The 26,136-nt window shown below is 42.0% G+C and overlaps 1 protein-coding gene across 2 annotated transcripts in view; it reads right to left on the bottom strand.

The window, feature by feature from the left end:
• Nucleotides 1-9,429: 9,429 nt before the first annotated feature.
• Nucleotides 9,430-26,136, bottom strand: part of ADAM12 (ADAM metallopeptidase domain 12) — a 171,135-nt gene continuing 154,428 nt past the window's right edge. The window contains exons 15-23 of one of the 2 annotated variants that reach the window (XM_032116848.1): nucleotides 23,794-23,902; nucleotides 23,496-23,694; nucleotides 20,904-20,981; nucleotides 18,233-18,341; nucleotides 17,585-17,720; nucleotides 16,860-16,968; nucleotides 16,252-16,434; nucleotides 11,634-11,755; nucleotides 9,430-10,753 (exon numbers count right to left, since the gene is read on the bottom strand). In XM_032116848.1, the coding sequence (XP_031972739.1) occupies nucleotides 10,693-10,753; nucleotides 11,634-11,755; nucleotides 16,252-16,434; nucleotides 16,860-16,968; nucleotides 17,585-17,720; nucleotides 18,233-18,341; nucleotides 20,904-20,981; nucleotides 23,496-23,694; nucleotides 23,794-23,902 (1,106 nt within the window). In that variant the 3' untranslated portion in view covers nucleotides 9,430-10,692. The remainder of the gene's footprint in view (nucleotides 10,754-11,633; nucleotides 11,756-16,251; nucleotides 16,435-16,859; nucleotides 16,969-17,584; nucleotides 17,721-18,232; nucleotides 18,342-20,903; nucleotides 20,982-23,495; nucleotides 23,695-23,793; nucleotides 23,903-26,136) is intronic. The other variant, XM_032116849.1, reaches the window with a different exon arrangement.

Below are 26,136 nucleotides of genomic sequence, written 5' to 3'. Positions count from 1 at the left end.
TGTTTCCCCTTTGGCATCAAATTCAAGCAGACGGAGAAGTTCCCGTGTCTACCGGGAAACACTTCTGGGTCCAGCAAGGGCTCCAGGGTGGTGAGCCTCGCTACAACAGCAGATCCTGACACCCTTGAAACACAGACTTTAAAAGAAACATTAAGATTTTAAGATTCTAGTTAAAGAGTAGTTTTGCTAGAATTAGTCAGAAGAAGTAAGTGCAGCTGAGACTTTTCCTTTTCCAGCTCGAAGCTGCTTTTTCGTCTTGTCTCTTGTTGTCTTCAGGGAGGTTCAAACTCTGAGTTCCTCACACAGAGGGCACCAGATATTGCTTTTTCTTCTTTTTCTTTATGTCTCGAGTTCCTTCTTTATTCAGAGTTTGAACCGAGATGCAGGAGGTCGGGAATTCTTGTTGGGACTTAGTTGTTTATTATATCTTATCAGTAACACAGCTGCACAGAGGGTGCCTCTTTGTTGGCAGGGTGGAAAAATGGCTGCGAGTTTTAATTTTCCAAGCTTTTAAAAGTCTAAACTAACCAATTATATGTTTTTACTTACAATCCAGTTACTAACTTTTCATGTTCTGCAGTGCAGAACTTTTGACCCAATGACAGAGCATTCAGATTTGTGAAGAAGAAGGAAAAGAAGACATAAATCCACACCCCAAATCCTCCATATTGTAACCTATTATTACCGATATCCCCTAAACCTAATTTTCTACATTTCTACATATTTCACCCAGTGACATAACTTTTAATTACACAGCAACAACCTCAGTGTTAGCACACAGTTTAGGAAACTTTTCCCAGGGTTTTGGATGGAATACCGTGTATTTCTGAGGATCACTGCCTCTCCGCACCGAAAGGCTGAAACTCTCAGAAGCCAGGGTTCCAACAGATGTGGATGGAAGACCTCTACTGATTCCAGGAAACTCCAGAAGGAGCGCGGACCGCCAGCGCGCGGAGACACAGGTTATGCTGGTGACTCCTCAGCCCGAGATCTCCCAAGACACACAATTTGTGGAGAACCTCATCAGACTCCCCACACAAGGCCGTCTGCTGTTTCCCCAGCGACTCAGAACTGCTGCCCCCAGGGGCACAATGCGAATTGGCAGCCTCCAAATTGATATCCTCCATGAACTATAGCCTTGCAGCGATACCCAAAGGAGTCACTGGGACTTCGTGGAAAAGGCAAGAGTTTTTGATCAGGAACAGCACTCTAGGGCTCATCATTGATCAATCTGTTATTTCAGCAAACCACAGTGAGGAGTTAACACCTTTGGCCCAAGCTCTGAAACCTCCATTGATTGTTCCAGAAAATACTCCCATAGCTAAAGCTTTACCATCCAATGTGATGAGACAACAAGGCATGCCAATAGCGAATCAGCAGACACCTCCTGAAAGCAGAGATATGGAGACTGACTGTGGATGCAAATATGCAGCTAGCAAGAATTTCTCTTGCTTCTTTCCAGTCCCATGAGATATTTTTCTCTCTCACGGAAGATATTAGCAGAGTTCTATAAGCTATGAACACCTGTGACCTTGCAAAGCTTTGCTTATAGCACAGTAGAAAAATATTTTGACAATGGATGTTTCAGGATTTTAGCCAATCACCCCAGGGGGTGGCTGATCCTTTGACCAATTAGACTACGGAGAAAAAAGTCTATAAAAGAGTTGAAAAATAATTAAATAAATGAGTCCTGCTGCACAGTGCCTGCCTGCTGGATCTCCCTTCTCCTCCCTACAACTGTGGGATACTGTGAGAACTGATGTTTTCTGGATAAAAGAAATAAGCCACAATCGACTGCTGATAACTTGCAACATGACACACGACAGCAAAACAACAGCTATAACAGGCATGTTGGACACTGGTGCAGACATCACAGTCATCTCTCATGATTTTTAATTAAGAGTTAATAAGAGCTAAGTTAGAAATAAGCTTTTAAGTTGCAAATAATTAATTGTCTTTTTATATTTGCTTAGCTATGTTTATAATGAGAACCAGAAAGCATTGATAGATCTAAAGAAATCTAAACAATTGCTAATTTTTCCCATCTGGGTAGCATTCAGAAGTCATAAGGAAGAAACTGGATGTTCCCCAAGAGGTAATTTATATTGTCAAAACCTAGAAAGGTGGAAAAGTGAAGAAGACTATTATTCCTTCATCCTTAAGACCACTCCTCAATTAATAATGACCACCGACCCAATTTAGAAACTATACTATGCATGCTTAATGATATTAAAGCTAATTTCCGTACGAAGCAGAGAATAAGAGGGGTCATTTTTATAAATATGTACTTGTATTTTGGATATTCATAACTTTTCTGGATAAATAGACTTTGTAAACGTCTATACTTCGGCACTGCATATTAGGAAGTTATTCCATGCAGCTGCTCAGCGCCCAATGAACACACACTTTCTAACTTCAAACTATTAGAGAGTTTTTGTCCCTCTCAGTTGGGTATTAGTAATAGATCTATACCCATATTTTAGTAAATCACCCTTAACAATCCATTTCTGATGTCCTTTTTTACAAAAGGCACATTGATTCCTTCCCAGTCGCTCTCCTGGTGGCCGCTCCCTTCCCTTTGCTCCTGGGGCTCCCTGCACTCTTTCCCATTGGGGGTTGTGAAAACTGTGCCATTTCCCTTGCCTGTACCTTTACCTTGTCCTCATGCCTTCTTTCATACCTTTTATACACCTGAGCTGCTTTTCTAACCAGCTCCTGCAAGGAATGGGCCACCTCAACACATTCTCTTGCTACCATGAGGTTTTTGCTGTTTGTCTACAGCCTCAGTACCTGGGATAGGCACATTCTGTAAGCAGGGCACCCAAGTTCTTTGGTATCTGATCAGCTGAGCTCTGTTCACCATGAATAAAATCGCCAAATTAATTTTCTATCCGTGTTTAAAGCATTCTGACACTCTAGTGACTACATTGTCCCTCAGGGTGGAGATTGTTATGACTTTGATTTCCACTCTGGCTGGGTCACGGACTTCTATAGAAGAGCTGGGCCCTCTTTTTTGGTGTGAACTGCTTGGAGCTGTACCCATTCTACTGGAGTCAGATGGTGAAAATGCTGACTTGGATGAGTCTCACATTAATTGAGCCCTCATGGAGGTACCTTACCCCCACACAAAATAATTTAAAGCATCTGTGATTAGAATTTGCTGCTGGGAGAAGTACTGGCTTTGCAATTGTAGTTTTTGGGGAATTGTCACCATTGGCTGAAGTGGTGAAATGAGGAGTGAATAAGGTTAAGTCAGAATTCCAGCAGTAACCAGACCTCCTGTTGGAAAAATCAGGCTTTGTTACAGCCATGGGAAACTTCAGTAATGGGGGGGATGTAAAGAGTCAGTGCTGAGGTGGTGCTCAGGTGCCACCTCACAGAATGAAGAGAATCTCAGGGTTTTTCAATAGTAGACAAAAGTCAAAGCTGTAGGAGAAGAGAAATCCGGACTGGGAACATCCTGACAGGGTAATTCATCTATTCCAATCAATCCTTTTAGCTATCTTTCCTGTTATTTATGGTGGTGCTCCTGGAGATTTATAGTGTTTGTCTGAGATTGCAAAGCTTCGTCACAGAAACCAGACATGAAAGAGGGGAAGAAAATAAAGGAGAGGAAAAAAAAAAAAAAATATTCCCTGGAGAGGTTTTTTATAAAATCTTCCTCTGTAAAACACCTTTAGGTTTGGGATTGGCCGGAATGGCTGAAAAAAATTAAAATGGTCTGGCAGGAGAATTGTGCCCTAGCAAAATTTGTGCTGCTCTAGTCTGGGGTTGAAAGCTGGAGTTATTCAAGTAATAAATCTGGAATTTGGCTTTAGGCTCTGGCCTGGCACAGCAATTGAGCTGTACCCACTGTATGCTTGAGGGAGCTGGGGCTCTCCTTGCCTGCAGAAATCCCAAGTGAGCCCTCTGAGCCAGGCATGGTGCTGTCATGGGAATGGCTGGAGTCCTGGAAAAACAAAGAGAATGCTCAGAAGACAAGTCTGGCTGGAATAAGGAAGTGAAAAGAAGCTCATTCATCCAGAGGATTTAGATAAAATTGGCTGAGGAAGCCACAAGTCTGTCAAAAAGACACGAGAGCACAAAGGGGATATGACAAAACCGAGGAAGGAACGGCAGGAAAACAAGCCAGAAGTGATGAAGAGGGAATATGTGAAGAGAGGGTTTGCTGTGGAAGGGCCAAGGTTGAACAGAGTTTCTTGAAGGGAACTGAATAGGAAATGTGCCTATTTTAGGGGCAGACAGTGCTCTGGGGGTAGTGCTCAAACAGAGACCCCCGAGCCTGGCCATGGTCTGTGCTCCTCCTTGGGCTATGGGGAAGGACAACCCTGCTTGACACTGGAAATTCCAGCTCCAGAGGGATAAAAGCATAGAAATTGTATTAAAACAATTGCCCTGTAGTTTGTTATGTCTTACTGAATCCTTGGGAATGTTGGAATTCTATAAAATCTCCCTGCTGAGTTAAATACACACAATTTTCTGTCTTCAGAGCTGTTATTTTGGTTTAATTTAAGTTAGTAATTAGAGGTAATAGATTGAAGGTAACTGGAAAGGAAGGGATAGTCCAAAATGTGTCCAAACCACATTTTTAGGGAAAAAAATTCTACAAACTGAATGAATTCATATTTTTCATCCATTCCTAATGCACTCCAAAATTATGCTCGTGATAAACAAGGAGTTTGATTAATTTTCACAGCCGTCCCTGACCTGTATTTTAATATAAATATGTATGTCTCATGCAGACTGCCTAAAAATTCTCCCAAAGCATCTACTTGTTGCAGTTTCAGAGTTACTGGGCTTTACTTACTGCTTTACTGAGTGCTAAAATCAAATGAATGGGTTCTGTACCAGGGCAGTGACTCTGCTTTGCATCCTTGTGTGGACTGGAAGGAGCAACAGGGGTACTAAAGCACTCTGGAACTTCATGCTTTGTTAAAACCTGACTTGATAGTTTAATTGCAGGCAGCAGCACCTCGGATTAGAGGGGTGGAGGATGGAGATTCCACCTTTCAAAGAGGATTTAGGGTGATTTTTCCACTCTGTGCTCCTGGGGCTGCAGGAGGAGGAAGCCAGACCTGCAGCTGCAGCAGCAGTGGGAGACGTGGCTTGCTCAGGTGTAATTTTTATTGTGAAAATTCTTTGCTCTTTGTCTTTCAATATTAGAAAAGACTGGAAGTTTTCACAGGCAGATATCAATAATCTCTATACAGAGGTTTTCTGGCTCTGGGTTTATTTTTAAAATGTGTTTCCTCCTCCATTTGTTGTGATTTTTGCTTGTTTGGAGCTTGGTCAATTTGCCAGAAGTCAAGAAGGAAAAACTAAGAGAAAAGCTGCTATTTCCCATCTTGGAGATGATGCCTCAGACAACTTTCATTTTTCCTATCAAGAAAGTGAAAATATGAATATTTGGCCCCAAATGCTGTAACTTGCCTGTTTCACCTCTATTATTCAGATTTCTGGGTCCCTTGGCACTTTAAATTTTGGAGCTCAGCCTCCTCTTCAGCATCTCCTCCTGTATTTAAGTGCATTCATGGGATTTACAGACACTGTTTTCTTAGAACAAAACCAGAACCCTCCTGCACGCAGAGTTAGATGTAAAGCAAGAAATTCAAATAAACAAACACACTTTTTGGCATTCCCCTGAGGATGTAACAAGCTGTCTTTAAGCTGCTGGAAATTAAATGCTGATTTATTTTTTTTTTTTCCTTCTCTACTGCTTCCTTCTCCAAGACCTCTTTTGCTTTCATGACCGTCCCTTTAGCAAACAAAAAATTAGCATTTCTTACCCAACCTTGTTAATACTCATCTTTAAATTTTCCAAGGAGATGCTTCTTTACTTCAAATCATGAGCTGCTTTTGCAGCAAATTTAGCTTCAGCTCTAGAAGTTAAAAATATATTCAGGTTGTTAAGGCATCTAAAATTCTTACAGAAAATTAGGCTAAATTAATGAATCTTTGTAAAAATATATATTGATATATTTTAGCTTTTAGTTTTTGGGATTAAGTAGTAATTTACAGTTTTAACAGTAAAATAATCTGGTATATTAGCTAAATGAAAGCAAGTGATATACGATAAATATGTAAACGATCTGAGGTATTTTCAGATCTGTTCCTGAAAGTGACAGTTTGGGGGTTTAAAAAGTAGTTTTAGGTGTCTTTATATCAAGTAACATCAAGATTGCCAAGTCAAGCACTGAGAAATACAAAATTCAAGTTGCTTAAAAAAAAAAAAAAAATTAGAAAAAACGCAGTCCTTTCCTCCAAATCCAGCATAATCCAATAGATGGCATAACCAGGCACTCAGTGCCTCCCCCCAGGGCCATTCGCACATCCCTCGTGTGAAAAAGCAGCAGCACCCATTGCTCTCCTCACTGCAGCTCTGCAGGTGAGCATTGCCCTGCTCTCGCAGCTCTGCCGGGCAGAGAAGGAGGGCAGAGCTTTTTAAATGTGCTGCCCGTGGCACCGTAGCTAAAGCCGGACCTTTCAGGGCAGCCACTTCAACCCACCCAGTGCCCTGTTGGTGCCCAAAGCCAACCGTGGTCCTTGCAGGGCAGGTAAAGCTCTTGTGCTGTGCTGAATTCCTGCTCTGCAACCCCCGGAATTCCCTGGAGTGCAGCTGCTGTGGGAGGATCTCTGCCTGATGGCACTGCCTGGGTATTGTGCGGCTGCTCCGTCCTCTTTCTGTGCTCAGCCAGCTCAGCTTCCAGCGCAGCTCGTGGCTTTTCCTGCTTTAACGAGGCTGCTTTTATACAGCACGTGTCTCCTTTTGCAATTCTGGGCGAGAGAAGGAAAATCTCCTGGAAGTACCTCCAGCTGCTCCCAGCAGTGCCGTGCCAAGGAAAGGCACATACAAAAGGCAGCATGTTGGACAGAACTTTTAGTTTTTGCTACGGGCTCTTGGAGCAGTGAGAACACACAGGCAGAGAGATGTCCTTATCTCTTCCATTCCTTCTTTAAGGGAAGACTTTTTCCCAATATCCACTCTAAACATCCTCTGGTGCAACCTGAGGTCATTTCCTCTCCTCCTGTGCCTTGTTCCTTGCTAGCTCCTGTCAGGGAGTTGTGCAGAGCCACAAGGTCCCCCCTGAGCCTCCTTTGCTCCAGCCTAAGCCCCTTTCCCAGCTCCCTCAGCCGCCCCTGGGGCTCCAGCCCCTTCCCCAATTGTTCATAAGTACATTAAAAGCTAAACATTTAAATATGTAAGAATGAAGACATGTAGTGAAGCATAAAAATGTATTGCTTACCTCTACAGATACATGTGGTCTTGCACATTGCTAAAAAAATAAAAGAGGGTCATGGAAAACAAAAATATCTTTTGTCATGATGATGATGTTGGATATTAAATTCCTGAATGAATTCCAAGAGTTCTAAATGTTCAATATGCTCCAGGTTTTTAATTTCTCTTGTAAGTGTTGTGTGAAAAGGGCAGCTGCCTGTAATTTATGGGGCATGTTTATGTGTGGTCTCGTTATGTGGAGGGATGGTCTCTCTGCAGAATCAGTTTCAGCATTACCGAGTTTAGAAAATTATGTTTTGCAGAGTGCTTGTAAGATAAAGAATGAATTTGTTTACTGTTACATGGTAATTTACAGTTAAATTGGAAACTGCTGTTATTTGATTGGAAGTTAATAAAAGAGAATATTGCATACTCAAATGATCAGAAGGAACCAGAACTGAAACAAAGGAAAAATCTCTGTATCTCTTTCTTCTCCGAGCTTTTGAAAAGGCTTTTAAAATATTCCATGAAATTAAAAGACGATAAATCTTGCTACCCTGATAATTGCTAGCTTTTACAAACAATCTAGGAATACTAAACCCAAGGGACTTGATGGGCAGAAAGATGGTAAATATGCAATTTTCTTTTTGTTTACTGCCTATTTATTCATTTTCTTTGGTGTTTTGTACTTACTGTTCTATTGATTAGCATAAAGGCAGCGTTGCTTTAGGGAGAGCACACTCTGTTCCTGCCTTCCTTCTGGAAAGGGAGCCTGGCTGTACCAACATTCCAGAGGTGGGAGGTTGGAATATGGGTGTGGGAGAAGACAGAAAGGAAGATTCAGCATTAAAAAATCTTTCCCACCCAAGTAAATTGAGAACCATAAAATACTGAGGATTTAAAGGTTGGTGTAACCTTAATTATTAAAGATGATTTAGAAGTCAAAGATTGCTGAGCAGGGAAGTGGAGGGATTTGTTATGACAGGACTTGTGCTTGTGCAAGGAGCACACCTTGGATTTCACACCCTGGTGTATCCCCCAGTAATTTATTTGCTTACACTGCCCTTACAGATGTAAAACCATTCACCTGCTTTCCACCATGGAATTTTCCATGCCATCTGCATCTCTAATCATGAAGGCACTAATTAGGTGTGAAAACACCTCACAGCCAGCTACTACTGCTACAACTCCCCAAAACAAAAGAAGGATTTGATGGATCATTTGGAGTCATCCCTTGCTGCCCTGTGATATCTGTTGTCCCATCCCACCCCCCAAGGTGCTTTTCTGCCTGTAAAATTTTGCATCTGATTTTTTATATATATGTATAAAAGTATATAAAATTTGCCAATTGCTGACTGGAAGGATTCCACATTTTATGGCTGTTACATACATTGCACCCACATTTTGCTATGAAAAAAATCAGCCTTTACTCTTCAGCAAGAACTTTTTTTTGGTGTCAAGTAATTGTACTCATTTTTACAGGACTGCTGAGTGTTGTTATCTTAGTTTCAGAGAGAGAATTATGATTTTTTCCCCCAAACATTTAGAAATCTCCAAGTTTTAGTGGGAATAGTTAAGAAATTTGACAATGGTGTTGGTGAGGTAGCTGCTTGAAGCGACAGGGACACAACTGGGTGCCCTGTAAGGATATTTCTATTTTCTGTACTTTTAAGCCTGCCTAGGTTGGTCATGTTTAAGTTTATACACGTGCAAAGTCTTACCTAAGCTGCTCCTGTTTAATTCAGAACTCTGATGCTGATAACAGAAACTTATTAGTCATTTAATGTAATCTCCTTCTTTCTCTACTTACAGTTCCCTCTTCTAGTTTTCAGCAGTTTGCAGAAGAATTCTGATGAAACGGGAGCATTTAAACAAGCAAACTGAGATCACGTGGCTGCTCCAAATGGAGGTACCCCCCTACTTTAGATACAAAAAAATTGGTGTTTTAAATACAGAAATACGCAAAGTACAGAAAAAGCATTGCTGAGCCTGGGATGTTTGCATCCTTCTGCTGTGATTCTCCACACATAAAGCCCTGCTGTTGCTGTTGGAGGTGCTTTAAGAATTGAAATACATTTGTGAAGCTTTTCCTTTGCTATTCAGCACCAAGCTAAGCCGGGGTTGATTTTGGTTTGTTCAGTTCATCAATAAACATGAGGGCTGTGCTGCTACGAGGGGGAATAACTGGGGAAATGAAATACAGTTACACTTCCTGAAGCGAGATGCAAGTTTCTATCAATGCTTTTATTTTTGCTTAAGGAAACAAAAACCACAAGCAATGAGGAAACCATCTTACTAAAGGTGATAGTCCCTTCTCTGTTTCAACTCAACTGTTGTTTTTACAGGTGAAACAACTGTGTTCAGCAGTGCTACTGAGAAGGCACAGAAGAGATCAGGTGTAATCACATAGCAGAGATGAACCTTTTTTTTTTTTTTTTTTTTTTTGGATAATCCAAGTCTATGTATTAAAATACACACTTTGATTTGGGATTTAAGAAACCCAGAGCAACGCTGTAGAAGTTAAATACAAAACAGTAGTAAATATGCAAAATACAGGTGATAAGCAGAGCGGTGAGGCAAAAGGAAATATGAAATATAAAAGTTGATTCTTAAAATGTAATTCTTTGTCATTCTTGGCTTCCCCCCAGCCCTGGGTGTAATGTACTGCCAGTCTAATCAGGACAACAATGAGATGGTTGAATTTAATTACCAAAGCATCAAAAGGGAGATGGCACAGGGAGGCCTGATACCTGCATTAATATGTACTAACCAGGCTGTGCTTGAGGAAAATGAGGTTCAAAACAATACAGTTCTGTGATATACAGTACTTCTTCAGTGAGAGGACTTCTCCCAGGTGGGTACATCCTCTTTCAGCACAGAGATTTCTGGAAGGTTTTGAACAGTAACATGAAAACTGAGATTACAGTACAGCTGCAAACACAGAGTGATCCTTTGGTTAAATACATTTGTGTGCAGATATCGGGCATTTCACTGAGTTCCAGGAGAGATTTTGGCTTTTTACCCTGCCATATTTATTCAAAAGTTGGTTATGAACCATTGAGATTGAGCTGTTTACACATTTGATTGATCTGTATCAGCACTCCTTAAAGAATAGATCAAAACTAAAACATCTACATAGGACCAATAGAGCAGAATTATTCAAGTTCAGTGAAATATTACAAAAAAAAAGGCTTCCTTTTTAGGAAAACTCAGCTGTGGTAAAAATATCTACTACAGTGCACTGCACTGTAATAAATATTCAACATAAATTAATAATTTACAAGTACCTGAGCAAGTATACAGAGCACCATAGCACAGCACAGCACCAAAGGCAGTAGCTCAGAATTCTTAAAAATAATGCTGTTTTGAACATTAAAATTCTAAGTATTGTCATAGAAATGAACTCCAGCTGGAGCTGAAAGATAGTGCAAACTTCTGTCTTCACTTTTTAAAATAAAGGTGTCGGGTTTTTCTACTCATTTCACATCCATAGTGTTGCTGGCCCTGGATACCTGTGGTGGATGCTTGGGAGCAGGTCTGTTGGAAAGAAAGAAAACAGCAAATTGTTATTTGATCTCCCCATTTCTTTTGGTGCTCATCAATTTTGAACCTGATCAAAAATGTTAATAATGTTGCAGAATTCCAGGTGGTTTCCAAAAGTTGTAGGAAGGAGTCAGCTTGAAATGTTGTTGCTTTCAGAATAGCTGACTAGAATGGACAGCCAGGAGTTTAATCAAAGTTTCTTCTGGCAGTCTTTTTGCTAGGAATATTAGGAGAATATATTGATTCTATTTTTAATGTTTCTGAGCATTAAAGTGCTTTACTGGTAGAAATCATGTAGTTTAAAACACCACTTTTATCTTCCTTGGAGCTCACTTTATTCACAGGAAACTGAGGAATAGTGGGTAAGAAAACATTATTGACTTAACCCATTAACACTGGGTGTGGTTACTCCACTTTCTGATTATTTTTTTTCCAAAAACACGTTATATTTTTTAAGTGTACAATTTCTATGTTTTTTGAATCTTCTGGATATCATTTTCAGACGATATAAATTGATGTTCCCTTGGGAAATGTGTCATCAGGAAATTGCTTTTATTGGTGGCTGATTTTAACAGCACTCTGTTCTCAGCCTAATTCTGGGAGGGCTCTGAGGAGAAAATTTATTATCTATTGGTTAATTTTTGTAAATATGCAGCCAGGTGCTTACAGTCAAACCTTCACAGGTACCATAAATTCTCATATCCTGTGGAAGTCAGAGCAACTGCGCTGGTGCACTCCCAGTGAGAAGCGGCGCGACAAGCGAAATTAGAGATGGAAATTATACTGGAAGTGGTTGCTGCAGCAGCTCCTTGAGCCATTTCAGCCACGTGGCTGATGAGGTGCTGTAAATGCAGGTGTTGGGATGAGCACTGACCTGGCAGGGGTGACGTGGGGCAGAGCCTTGGGGTGTCCGGGCACGGCGGGGCCCTGGCGCGCTCGGCCCAGGGGGTCTGCGGGGAGAGGCTTCCGAGGGGGGCTGGGCTTGGGGGGCTCCTGCTGGAAACACAGGCTCCTGTTAGTGTCCAGAATGGACATTGAGCCATTCACACAGCCACAGCTGACATAAATTCACAGAATCATGGAATTACAGACTGGGTTGGGTTGGGTTGGCAGGGAGCTCAAAGCCCATCCAGTGCCACCCCTGCCATGGGCAGGGACACCTTCCACTGTGCCAGGGTCTCACCCCCCCTCCCCCCAATTTCTTCCCAATACCTAATCTAAACCTAAACTGAAGATATTTTAAAATCAGTTATGTCCAGATAAGTTTAGATGAGTAAAAAATAACTTATTTTTAATAAGTGGGCACTTACATTTTAACAGAAAGATTTAATACTATATTCTCATGATTTTATGTCTTTTGATTCTTTACTCTGTAAGTACAGAGTGCATCTCTACTGGACTCAATGCTTAATTGGTGGTAAATGAAAACAGCAAAGACTGAATACATAACTTTGTAGAAGTAGTTCTAGAGAAAGGTGGGGATGCTCAACACTACTTTAAAATGGAAATTCAGTTGACCACAAAACCGAAGTGCCCCAGTCTGGTTTGGATTGGGAGCATCTGTGGGATCTTTTTCAGAGACGCTGCTGTGCTTTCATTCTGGGGAATTAAAGGCTTCATTAATAAAGAACAGAAGTCATCTGCTGTCAGGCTGGCCCATGGCTCCTCTGTGTGGTCCCTGCAGCCCCACGGACCCCTGGGGAATGTGGCTGTTTGTGGTCCTCATTATGGAGAGCTGGGACACATTAAGTGGCTTGCTCAGGGCACACAAAAACTCTCCAATTCATCCCCAAACTCACTTCAGATCTTTCTCCTATTGGAGCTGCATAGCCACGCTTTTCCCAAGGCATTTTATTCCTTACTTTTCGTTTGCCCTAAGTATCATTCGTAAAGTTAAAGGAAACAAGACCTTACAAGCATAATCTGATTAAAGATCCCTTGAAAGATGTGATCCAAACAAGCAATCAGAGCACGAATTACTCCTGAGTAAAGTCCAGCTTTTCATTATTTGTTTTGAGCATCGCTTTGTTTTTTCACTTTTTGTGGCAAATATTTGCTCTTTCAAGAAGGAAATGCAGATTGATTATCCACAGGCATTTTGATCAGGAAGAAAATAAGGGAGCTTAAGTAAATCTCATGTATAATAAGCTCAAATTTGCCACAAACTACATTTTAAAGTTGCATATAATGTCCACCCTCTCTTTAACTCTCTTCATAACAAGTACTGGTATTGATGGGTACACAGCCCCAACACCTGACTTATTTATTCATTCATTTCCCAGTCAAAATGTCATCCTTGAGTTAAAATATCCTTAAGGAGGAAGCAGCCAAGAGTCTTGACAGAAAGTGTAATGTGGCAAGGGTAAATGAAAGAGAAAAATTAAAAAGGGAGGGAATTCTGATCAAAATGGAAATGGAGACTAAATGGTGGCTGAGACGAAGCAAAACGGAACAGCACTTGATGGAAAGGAGATGCCACCAGGAACACACACATTCTGAGGAGCAGAGGAAAAGCTCTTTGAAGAAATAAATCCCATCCCCCAGACTGATTACAGGAGGGGCTTCTCTATTCTTTCTGTGCCACAGGAGAATCCAAACTCCATGTGCTAACACGTGTGGGGCCTTGCAGGGCCTTTGATGTGTTGGGAATCTGCGGCACAGCTCACGGTACCACCAGAGCTCTGCTTCCTCTCCCTCCCTTCTCCAATTCTTCCCCTACAAAGCTTCAGCCCTTCAACACAAAGGGTTTATGGATGGATTTCTTTGTCCAGTTTTATATCTACAACCTGGCATTTAATGCATTCAGGCTCTGCTTGCAGAAGTGTTGTTTTAAATGGTGGAATGAAAAGCATAATTCTCATACTGAGCAGCTCCAAAGACATCAGGTGCATGAAATTCCAGGTTTTTTCCACTGATTTTTAAAGAAGCAACTGAAAACCCTCTGTGTCTACAGCCAGGCTGAGGTGCCACAGGAGAGGTATTCCCAGGACAACTGTGCCAGAAGGAGCAGGAGCTGAGCTGAGCTCTGTTTTACTGAGGAAAAAGTGAAACCACAAAGTTCTATTTCCTGCAATTAGGATCAGCTGTAAAATATTAGATATATCTTGGTAATAAGAGGATGAGAGTGTCAAAGGCAGCAATTGAATGTTAAAGGTAACAAAACCAAGGGGAAGAGATCAAATCCAAATGCCTGGACTGAACCCATGGTTAGGATAAACCTGCCCTGTTTCCTTGAATCACATGGGGCTCTGCTGATTTATATTGACTATGAGTCTGGCCCATAAATAAAGTCTGTTTGCCTTGCAAGGGCATCTGAACGAAGGAAAAGCTATTTTTCACTCAAAAGATAATGAAATATTAAACTTGGCAACAGTTAATTCGCTGAGGATTTTCTGTTTGGTTGATTGGTTGGGGTTTTCCATGCTGTCTTTGTTTTTTAACTATTTTATTCACAACAGAAAGGAAGTTTTATGGTGAACACTCTTCCTCAGCACCATCCTGCAGCACTGAGCATCTGGGTGACATCCTGAATGTGGCAATGATTTTTAAAGTCCTTCCTCTTGCTGAGCTGCTGGATGTGCTTCCAAGAAAGAGCTGAAGCAATACATGAAGTAGTATCTATATTTATTATCCAGAACTATTCTTCAGCTAATTTATTGCTTCCAAGCTTTGAGGGAAAAAAGTTTAACTTAAGAATGAATGATTTTCTCCCATACAGTGCTTTTTGTGTCCCTCTGATATAAAAAGTAGCTCTTTCTGACAATATTGAGGTTATGATATTATTTTGAAAGAATCCATTCTTGCTCTATCATCCTCTAGGCTTCCTGGAGCTGATGCCCTGTTTGTCCTACTTGTGTTCCATGCAGAGACTGAAAATGGTGGTATTTCGCTTGATGAAGGAACGGTCACAATTAATTCGAGCTGCCAAGCTGAAAAGCTTTCTGGCAGTTTCAGATCTGTCAGTCTTTGCTAATGTTAGTACTGCAGATCTGGTATTTCACCTGGCACTTTGGGTGGGATTTGAAGCACAAGGATTTAGGAACGTGAGCTGTAGGGGAGCACTGGGCTGCTCGGACGTGCAGTGAGGCTGGGGCAGGTGCAGATGCAGCCTCAGAATGAGAAATGGTTACTTTTCCTTGGAAAGCCTTTTCTCCATCTGTATTCTGCTTAAGAAACAGAAAAGCACTTGCACTTAAAGCCTTCCCTTTGACCACTGTGAATTGTGCAGAACGTTAGAGAATGCAAGAAAATGGACAATGAAACCATGGGAGCTAAAGACAAGCAGCAGGAATCAGTACTGCTTCAGATTCCCTACAAAACTAATTTTAGAAAGAATCAGCGTTTCTTACTCCCCAGAAAGGAAAACAACTGGCAAGATGGAAAAGGGGAAGATGAAAAATCAAATAATAAACTGGCTGCACTTGGTAGATTTGGTCTAACCTGAGTGATACAATGTTCAGACTTAGAAAAAATTAAATCTAGGTACACTTCATTAGCTGCCACAACTGGCAGGGACACCTTCCACTATCCTAGGTTGCTCTAAGCATCCAACCTGGCCTTGGACACTTCCAGGGATGGGGCAGCCACAGCTTCTCTGGGCACCCTGGCAACCTCTCTGGGCAGCCTCTCTCATCCCTGTTTGTTTCTGCTATTTTTCCAATTCCTTTTCAAAGCCCTGCACTCCAGCACTGTCTCAGAGCCATATCCTCCCATCCATCACCAGGAAAGGGTCTCAGAGCAGCTCTCAGGGCTCCTGCAGCTGAGAGCCTGGTGGTGACAACATCCACTTCATTTTAACCTTGCAGCATTTCCAGAGCAGCTCCACAACTGCAGAGCAGGAATCGCTGCCTGCCTGGGTGCTTTGCTTAGAAACAGTCACTCCACAAATGCCACCAAAAGAGAGCAGCCACTGACAAGAAAAGACACTATTTAATACAGACAACTGCACAGGCAGCTTCATCTACCCTATCACCCTGAGATGCATCTTTTCAAAAATAAGAAATAAAAAATATTTACCATTTCTATTTAAACATTACAGTGAAAGCTGTGTCTACATGAAATAGTGTTTTTTAGGTCTGCGTCCTGGGAAAACAGTGCAGCCCTTGGCAGGGCACGAGCACATCAAGCTAAGAAACCTTTTGCTCTTGCACATGACATCTGCAATGTGACTCCCTAAACTCTCCCTCTGTGTTTGGTACCCCACTAACCATGCAGTTTCCCCTCTGGTTGGGCAGCTGCAGAGAGGAGCCTGTGTTTGCCTCTAAGTTGGTTGTTCTGTTGTCTTTTGAGCGGTGAAGACAGAGTTCAGGATCCTAAATTTTAGGGTCACAGCCCCACTTACCACAAAGTAATTTTTCTACAGCGCAGTTCTAAACTCACACAAAGTAAAAAGGAAAAACTGTGGGAAAAGGGCAGCATGAAAGATGAGAAAATACTTCATTTCTCCAGACACTCACAGAGTAAATATTAAATAGAAGTAAATCAGTGGTTACCTGGGAGAACCTCAGTGAAGGATTAGCTGGCAGGGGTCTCTCAGGCCCAGCTTGGTGGCCTGGCAGCTGGGGAAGGGGTGGCAGCACTCGCTGGGGTGTTTTTAGTGGTGGCACCTCGTGTGTCTTCACAGGGTCGCTGATGTCGATGATCTGATAGGGCAGCGGCCGCCTCGGGCCATCTCTCTGGGAAAAACCATCCAACCAAAGTCATAAATTTCAAGAGCTGGCACAGAATCACAGTTGGAAGGGACCTTAAAGAGCACTTTGTTCTAACCCTCTGCCATGGGTAGGGACACTTCCCACTAGACCAGGTTGCTCCAAGCCCCATCAAACCTGGCCTACTGCTACTTTAAAATCCATGTTAGTCCCTTGCTTTTCTCTCTTAGAGACAAAACTATTTATTTTCTGCACTGGACATCTCCACCTGTCTTAAACTGGGAAGCCAGAAATGTATTTTGAAGCCTACATCCTCTCCTATTTTACTTACTGTTAGTCCTACATGATATTAAGTTCATGTAATTATTGTATTATAATAAATCACTTAATTGAGATCCAAAATACATGATGTGGTTTTCTGGTTTTTTTACAAAAACTATTTAGGGACTCACTTTTTGTACAGTTGTATTTTGTGGCTTTGTGATGAGGTTTTTACTAATAGACATGGTACGAACATGATTTGGCTCAGATGAACTGGAAGGTCTTGCTGGACTCACAGACCTGCAATACAAAGGTTTAATTGTTGAACACAACTTTCTGCTTTATAACATTTTCTTCAACAGGAGCCTCTTTTCAGAATGGGATTTTGCAGGGACTTTCTGCCTGGTTATACTAAACAAGGAAAGTAAAAATTGTCTAGCACTCCTGCAAGAATACAAATAAATATTGGTTTTTTAGAAACCAGTAGTCTGTTAAATTAGCTTCTGCAATCTGTGGAAATGCAGCTTTGTAACACCCAGGAGAGTATTCTAATGAATCTAACATTAAACAGTAATGACCTCAAATAGGAAAGTTTCAGCTCACTCAACTGAGTTTAGATAAAAGGCTACGCAATGTAATGAAACTATTTCAGGCAAATGAAAATAAAAGCAATACTTCCATTGCTGCTTAATTTTTCATCCCAAAAGGAAAGAGGGATATATTGAAACCAATACCTGCATTATTTACTGCCTATCAATGAAATTAAACTAACCCAGGGAAAACACTTTGTTAATATCTGGTTAATATTTTTGTCAAGTCTGGCTCTTTCTAACACGTTCACGGTGATAGGAATTGCTGTGTTTACTGCTTCCTTTCCATAATATCTATTGGAATTTAATTAGGGAAATGATCATACCTTAATTTCTCTATTGTTGTCTTCTTGCTTGTAAACAACCACCTCATGAAAGTCTTCCTTTTGAGGTACATGATTGATCCAGCAAAGATAAGGCACAGGATGGTTATCAACACTCCTATGGTCAAACTCTTATTGTCTGCAACAAAACACGTGGAGTTAACTCCTTCCAAGAGCTTGCTAGTGCCTGACCAGGGTTTCTTTGCTATCTTTTAAAAAAAATGATCTGTCAGTAGTGAAATCATGATGGGAAGCTTTGTCATGGAAATAACCATGATGTCATAAATTCAGCACTGCCACTCACTGCAGCATCTGGCACGCAGAGAAGAGAATCCATTTTGGTTTAGAATAGCATTGTTCTTATGAAAACAGACATTGCTTCCCATCAAGGTTTAATTTATAAATGTACTTGTGAGGAGACTGCTTGTGCTGTCATGGACTCAAACATGAATCAGAAACATCTCTTTGAGGTCGCTAAAGCTCCAACACTCTGGGGAAAAATCAGCATGGAATAATCAAATCCTGTAAAATTAACAATGTGTGGAAATAATTCTTTCTGAGGTTGGCCAAAGCTCATTGCTTACAAGACACCACTTTGTTTTTCCACTTTTTATCATGGAAACAACAGGTGGAGCCTGAATTCCCACGGACCTGCCTGTCTGATGGGCCCACTGTCCACGCTGCCACCAAAGCCTGGCTTGTCACAGAACGGGGGGGCCCAGTCAGCCTCGCAGTGACAGTTCTTTTTGTTGTTGCAGACCTGCAAAAAGAGACAAATGGCTTAACATAAAGAACATCCGAGAGCAGCCCTGGCTGATAAGGGCTTCTAATCAGACAGTGACACATCAGAGAGGAATAAAACTTAGGGAAGAAAGGAGATGTGCTGATAGCTGCCTCTTGCACACTAAGGTGGCAAAGAGCCACTCGCCACGGAGTAAGAGGGATCCTGAAAACCATTATTTCTTTGGCAGGTAATCGTTGGAGTTGCCCCAGCTGGCAACGTCAGTAACATGAGGATAATCAGACACCTCTTAAGTCTTTCTCCCTTTGCTTCCAGCAGCAGCAGCACTATCTGCCTGTTAACTCCTGTTCCTCCTGCCTTCACAGCAGCAGGAGTCTCTCTGGGCTGTGGAGGCTGTAGAGCTTTGTCAGCTGCCCGAGCACTCCTCTCCATCAAGGGCTTGCACTGGGCCCAGTACGGATTTCTCCATGGCTCTAAGACGAACCAGTTGCTGGAGAAGCCTGTGAAACTGGGATCAGGGCTGAGGAAACCCTCAGGGAGCTTTGATATCACACTTGCACTGTCTGTAAAGATACAGTCCTCCGTGTTGTAGTGGTTTTAATCTGAGTTAGAGAACAGCTTGCAAGGCCTGATCTATCCAGTGCCCCCTGAGGGATCAGAGAGCTCTGAAGGACTGGAGCCCATCCCAAACACAGCCTGTTCCTGCTGCACAGAGGGGAAGGAGCCAGGAGATCCAGGGCTTTTCCCTCAGGAGGTCTCACAGTCCAAACGCTCATTATTTCCTTTTGCTACTCCTCAAGTAGTTGGTGTGTGGTGAATACAGAGCTTAAAGTTTTGTGCTGGATCGACAGAATACACGGAATCATAGAACTGCTCGCGTTGGAAAAGCTCTCTAAGATCTTCAACCATTCCCCAGCACTGACAAGGCCACCCATGTCCCTACCTGCCACATCCACATGGATTTTAAATCCCTCCAGGGATGGGGACTCCACTCCTGCCCTGGGCAGCTGTGCCAGGGCTGGACAAACCTTTCCATGAAGGAATTTTCCCCAATATCCACCCTGAGCCTCCCCTGGCCCAGCCTGAGGCCGTTCCCTCTCCTCCTGTCCCTGTTCCCTGCGAGCAGAGCCCGACCCCCCCGGCTGCCCCCTCCTGTCAGGGACTTGTGCAGAGCCACAAGGTCCCCCCTGAGCCTCCTTTGCTCCAGGCTGAGCCCCTTTCCCAGCTCCCTCAGCCGCTCCTGGGGCTCCAGCCCCTTCCCAGCTCCGTTCCCTGCCCTGGACACGCTCCAGCCCCTCCATGTCTTGTCCTGGGGGGCCCCAAACTGAACACAGAGATGGCACAGTCACATTTAGGTGCTCAAATCACTTTGTAAATGAAGTTTTTGGGCTTAGGCTTCATTGTCAATAAGCTCCTAAATTCTGTGCCAGCCCCAACCATCACTGATCTGCCACCACCATGGAGAACCCACAGCACAGATCAATAACTGAGTTTTCAGTAAGACACAAATCAGTTCACAGGAGTCTGGGTTATTCTGAACATGCAATATTCTGGCCAGGTCAGCTTGGCAGGATTTCAGAAACACTGTGCTGCCTGTGTCTGCAGAGTACTAAAATATTCACAGAGCTCAGACTGGCTGTGGTCATGTAAAATTAAAAAAAAAAAAAAAAATTACTTTTCAAAGACAGCAAGATAATTAAAAATGTACTTTCTTAAGCATTATTTTTTAAATTAAAGCACTGCAGGAATTCCCATTTACAATTCCACGAGGTCAATTTTGCCACCAAGGAGGTTCTTGTTTGTACAGACATAAAAAATGCCAGTCCAAGGCTCTGCTCATTCCAGCTCAATGATAAGAGGCAGCACCATCAACACTGCTCAGTTTTGCAAATTCAGGGTGATAAAATAAGTTAAAGCAAATTAAAATCCTTCCTCAGGAGAGGAGAGTGAATTTCTATGGCTCTTCCAATGTGGCTGCCACAGCTTTTCACAGAAACAAACAGCTCATCAGCAAATCAAGGTTAATAAGGCATAGCTTGACATAATTAACATTGTCATAATATAAACTGGGTTTCAAAACACTGATATTATTAAATGATATCATCACATTTTCCATTCTGCACCACTTTCATGCACAAAACTCGTCAATATGGTTTGACTTTATTTTAATAGTTTTGGAAATGCTGTCTCATTTCCCTCTCGATCCAAATGCTTCATACGCTCAATTCAAAAATTTCAACTTCTTTGTATCTATGGAGAAACTGTAGTTTTGATTTTTAATAGGAATTCTTCATGATGGAGGGTTAGACTTCAAATTGCTTTGAGGATTACAAGATTCCTTTGTATCACAGGCTGTCAATTAGGAACGAGATAATTGCTGCCTGATAAACACTTCTTTGTCAAATAAAAATCATTTCCTATAAGGGACAGCGAAAATGGAAATACATCATAAAAATGTATTGCAGTGACTCTGACTGATCTATTGCAGGCAATTATAGATCCCAAAGCCATTCCATAAAGTGATTTCTTGTCCAGTGGTTATGGAGTGATTGTAAAAGAATGGTTTCCTAGGATGCTTACCCCACGTCCATGGCACTTGGTGGCACATTTATGGACCCCAAAAACACTGGTGTTCTGGCACCGGCGGTTCAGGCAGATCTACAAAATCAGGGAAAAGGAGTTTTAACAGGGACAGAACTGCTGGGGCTCCCAGGGCATCATATCCCTTCTTGCAGCAGTTAAAGATTTCCCAACACACAAATATACATAATTACATGGACACAAAGGACACCAGGATTGGGTGTCTTGTTCTTCTTTTCCTCAGCCCTTTTAAAGTCTTTTAACCCCAAATCTGAGCAAGTTGAATTCTTCTCTCCTGGCCAGCCCTGGTTCCACACACAGTTCATAGTGGTTGATATGCTGAGCTTGTGCAAGCAAACCTTCACAGTTCCACTCAAGTGGAACTAGTGGGGAGACCCTGGGGTTTGGGAGGTTTTTAAGCCAATTAAAAAACCAGTAATTTGCATTTTTTTCAGGGCTAGGAATGCACTGAGCCGGATTCCTTCAGGTCCCTGCTCTGTCTGCCTTTGTGTCTTCACAGCAGCAGATGATTCCTCAAGGAAAGCTTTAGATGCTTATGGTGTAAATTATCAGAGTTCTCTTTATATAAATAGTGAAATATTTTTCATTCCAGTACAGAAACTGGACCCAGAGTAGGTGAATATTGAAGTGAGATCACTGATTTTTATAGGCTCATCATTGTTTTCCAGGAAAACCAAGAGCTTTTTAAGTTTTTCCAAGTTAAACAATTTTTCCTTTTGGTGTCATATACAAACCAAGCCTATTTAACATTTAATATTTATAGGGAATGGAAGTAAACAAATAGCATATGCACGGGAGTAAAATTCAATTTTTGTTTTTGTTTTCCAGTCATTGCAGATAAACTTTACTCTGCCAATGGAGCTGAAAATTGAGGTTAAGCAAGATTAGTGCCGAGTAATAATAACATCAAACAACCACACAACTGACGAGGACGTCAGTAATGACAAGTTACCCTACTCCAAACTGAAAAAAGAAGAAATTAGGACTGGAATAACTGTTCCTATGCTATGTTGACAACAAAAAAGGTCAAAAAGCCCCACACTGCACATTTTTGCTCATGTTTAACTGCAGTGCAGTTCAGTAGTAGTAAAAGTCAGTCACAATAATTAGCATTAAGCTGGGAATAGTGTTGAAGGAGGCGACAGGGATGCTTAATCAGGGCACTTATCCCCTGGGGAGAAGGAAAAATGGAAAGGAAATTAGAGTGAATTGGCATCAACATGCAGGCATGGAGAGAATATGGTCTGATTACAGCAGTATTCACAATTCAAATATTCACAGTGCAGCAGCTCCCAGAATTCTGATCACATTAAAATGGCTGCATTTCAAATTGTGCATCTCCAGTTGAGAAAACCCAAGAATATTTAAATTCATATTCTTAATCCATAATACAAATGCACTAATGTCCTCAAAGTAAAACATACAATTTCAGAAGTATTAGCCTGTGTATTCTATAGTGTGGATGTGTATGATTAGATAGATTAGAAAGATTAAATACTCATTAGTAAAATATAATGGGGTGCTTTCTCAGCACTGAGTTGCCTTTGAAAAGACATTTTATACCAGATTGACTTCGAAATGCTCTAAGGGTTGTTTTCCTGTAGCAGAGCTGTGGTTTCACTGGGGATGGATTTCAAACCCCTTCCCAGTGCAGTGAGATAATCCAACATAATTCAAAAGCATTCAGAAATTCAGAGGCTTACTTGAATTTACCACAAATTATCAAAGCACTCGTTTTTCCTCCTTTTTGCAAGCAATCCACTGAGGGTGTGGAAACCTCCTTCATTTCAATAGCTCTTGGGCTGCTTTCCATTCCTCCTCCCCCTGTAAACTCATGGCTGCCTCCCTTCTTTCTCAGTTCCTTTTCTCACAAAAGAAAAACTTAGAATGAGACAGCCATGTGAAATTTGGGCTGCACTCACAGTGGATAATTCACAAAGTTCACAAAACACAATTGCAAAAATCAGTTTTGGTGGCTGAGCATCAACGGGTTTAGAGTTTTCTAAGAGTGCATACAGAGATAAGTTTTCCTGCATGAAAAAAAGAAGGGAAGAGCCATAATCAGAAGATAAAATACATTTTGAAACCTAAAGTGAAGTTAATGACAATTTTGCAATGCCAGAGACACTGGGAAAGTGAATACACCGAACTCAGAAATTCACTAATAAGCCTGTAATGTATTTTGCTGCACTTATTTTGCAGAAAACCTCAAGCTTCCATGGGCAGAAACTTGGGACTGTCTTCAAAAAATCACTTATAAACTTAAGCAACTTGCAGTGCACAGAATCCCAGGATGGTTTGGGTTGGAAATAGATGGGCTTTAAGGTATTTCCAACCCTCTGCTGTGTCCAGGGACACCTTCCACCAGACCAGGTTGTTCACATTTGCATCTGCAAATCTATAACCCAGAAGAGTGGCCAGAAGGGAGTACAATGTGTCTCAGTCTGAGCATGAGAAGCAATTATTTTTGTGGGGGGAACAAAAAAATCCCAAAGAAAAAAGAAGTACAAAACACTTGGCAGAATGAGGGTAGTGATGTTCCCCTTGGCTGGGGGTATTCCAGAATCTTACTTTTCCATCTTCACACTTGGTTCCTGCCAGCACAAGCCCAGGATCGGGCATATCATCCCCCAAATACACGTGGGTGCCACGGCACAGGATCTTGCCACCCTCCTGGAGTGGGATGTTGGTTTCTATGGAAACAGCATTGGTACCAATCACAGGTCGGTTTGCTCCTCCTTGACACTGGATTTTTCCACACTTTGCATCCCTGATGGAAATGAACACAACCAAAGATTAGGTGAATCATCTGGAACGTTCCAAGCCCTCTCCCAGCACCTGTTGCTGTGTTTGCAGGGAGAGGCCCTACCTGGGTTCACATTTGGCAAAGGAGCTCTTGGAGTCCTTCCCGCAGTTGCCGTAAGGATCACCGGCAGAATTGACTCTCTCAAAGCAGATCCCAGGAGCGGGTTTTGCACCTGAAACAAAACCTAATCAGAACTTTCATTTCATACAAGGTGTTTTTAATAATTTCCTTTGAGCTCCACTGGTGCTTTAGGGGAAAGGGGGGATGTGAGCTGAATGTTGATGAAGCCCAACAAAACAGCGGTGCTGGATCCGCATGCTAATGGAAGAGTTTGGATGTGTGGGATTGCCAGTGCTGTTTGTCTCTCTTGGCAGTGCTGAGCAACAAACAGTGCAGAATTCCATCCCTTCCAGGATTTCTCAAGGTGATACCCCTCTTGCCAATCCTCCCAGGACACAAAAACTTTTAGCAAATGCCAAATCTTTTTTGGTGGAGACAAGCAAAGGCCAGCTGGAAAGTTAACTCCCTTCTTTCTGCAGGAGTCCACGTGGTTCTAGTGAGACCCGAAAGAAAATTCTTTCAAGAAAGGCCTGTTTGACTGCAATTCAGAACAAGAAAACAGAAAAAATCCAGTTGTAAGCTGGATGTAAAGGTATGAGGACCTGACATGGCAAAGGGAACTGTGTTGCTGTTAACTCAGGCTGAAGCACTGGGGAGAGGAAAGGAACCCATCCCACCTTAATCCTCAGGAAATGCACTCCTGAGAAGAAAGACTGACACGAAAGGAGGGGCATTTCGACCATGGTGGTGGAAGTGGGAATCTGGGAGGACAGGCAGCATCTGGTTCTTATCCAGTGTGGTCTTTTCTGATGGAGACATATCCTAACGGCAAAGGGACTTCCCCGGTGGGAGGAAGACTGGAAAAGCTTGTGCAGGCAGATTATTCATCCCTGCACTTCCGAAGTTCAAGGGTACTATTAGAACATCTCTTCTAATGTTTTATACACAATCTCCTGCCCATTTCCCCCCAGATTATAACCAATTATAGAATATCTTCTAGGGGAAGATGCACCCGTTCACCTGGAATGTTGAAGAGGTGAAGGATCTGCTTCCCTGGTTTGACTGCTGCAACAATTCATTGGTCTGTGTATTGGAATTTAATCCCTTTGTTCTACAGTGAAGCGTGGCTTTCATTTCCAGCCAATAATTGCCGCTTCTTGCAAGATTAAGAGGCCCTTAGTTAGGGCTCTTTACAACTCTGTATTTTCTTTCCATGAAAATAATTAATAGCACCATCGAGTCACTACCAACATTCCAACTGCTCCAACAGGGAGACTGGCTTTGAGCAGAAAAGGAGCTGAGGAGATACTCTGGCTAAAACTCTGATCAGAGAGCTGCTAGCTGCATTTCTGTGCTTTTGATAGATCAGCCAAACTAAAGCAAAAAGAACTTGGCAGCAAGTGACGTGATAGCCCAAAGGCTGAGAATATCCCATTTCTGCAGTGTTCCTGATCTTTACCAGAGACAGAATATTTCAACTAATGCTACATTTTGTCAAATGTTTTGAGCCACTTCCAAGTGTGTACGCCTCTAACTGTGGGTAAAACAGAGCATTTATTTAAGCCAGCCTGAAGATTTCATTTGAAAGCCTTCAAAGAGGAAAACGTTCTTTCTTTTTTTTTCTTTAAAAAAAAAAGGGGGGTCAGATTCCTGGAGAAGAACATACAAATATGATTGTAAAACTTCCAGCCAGTGTGGATCTTTTCACTAAAAACTCAGAGATTAATACTTCAATTAATTATCTGCATTTCACAGTCAGAAGCTTGACTAATATTATATACTGCTGAACAGCAATCTAATGCTATTAAGGACAAAATATTAAAACTTGGAGAGGCTTAAGATGGCACCCTCTTTTCCTTCTAACATTTTTACATGCTGAAACTGGAAAATTCAGAAAGAAAGGCACAGAAAGAACAGAATATGAGCTGTAGGTTCCCTGGAGAGAAGGACAAGAGCTTGAAATTCTTTGGAAGATTACGACCAAGCTTGCTGAGTTTAGAATATTTTTTCAAATCTGGAACTATTAAAAGGGACTCACACAGGATTCTTTCAATTCCTTTTCATTACAGTTCAAGCAATAATCAAAAAAATCAACAAAAGCATCCAGCCAGGGCGCTGTGTAAAAAAAAACCAAAAGTTACATTTCCATTTTCAGCATGTGGATGCGTCCTCATCTTTCCAGGGTGGGCACATTCCCAGTTCAGCTTGAGACAAACATTACCATGTGCATATTCCACAGCAGCTTTAGAAGGGCTGGGGAGGGGAGGGAATAAACCTGCTGTGAGCAAGGGGCAAAGGAAAGCTGCTTTTTCCAAAGCTGCTTTTTCTCCCACGTGTGCAAGGACC

The sequence above is a fragment of the Corvus moneduloides genome, chromosome 8, assembly GCF_009650955.1.
Source record: "Corvus moneduloides isolate bCorMon1 chromosome 8, bCorMon1.pri, whole genome shotgun sequence".
In the NCBI taxonomy this organism is placed as follows: Eukaryota; Metazoa; Chordata; class Aves; order Passeriformes; family Corvidae; genus Corvus; species Corvus moneduloides.
Note: the sequence above shows the minus strand (reverse complement) of the source record. Positions and strands in the feature narration are given on the sequence as shown.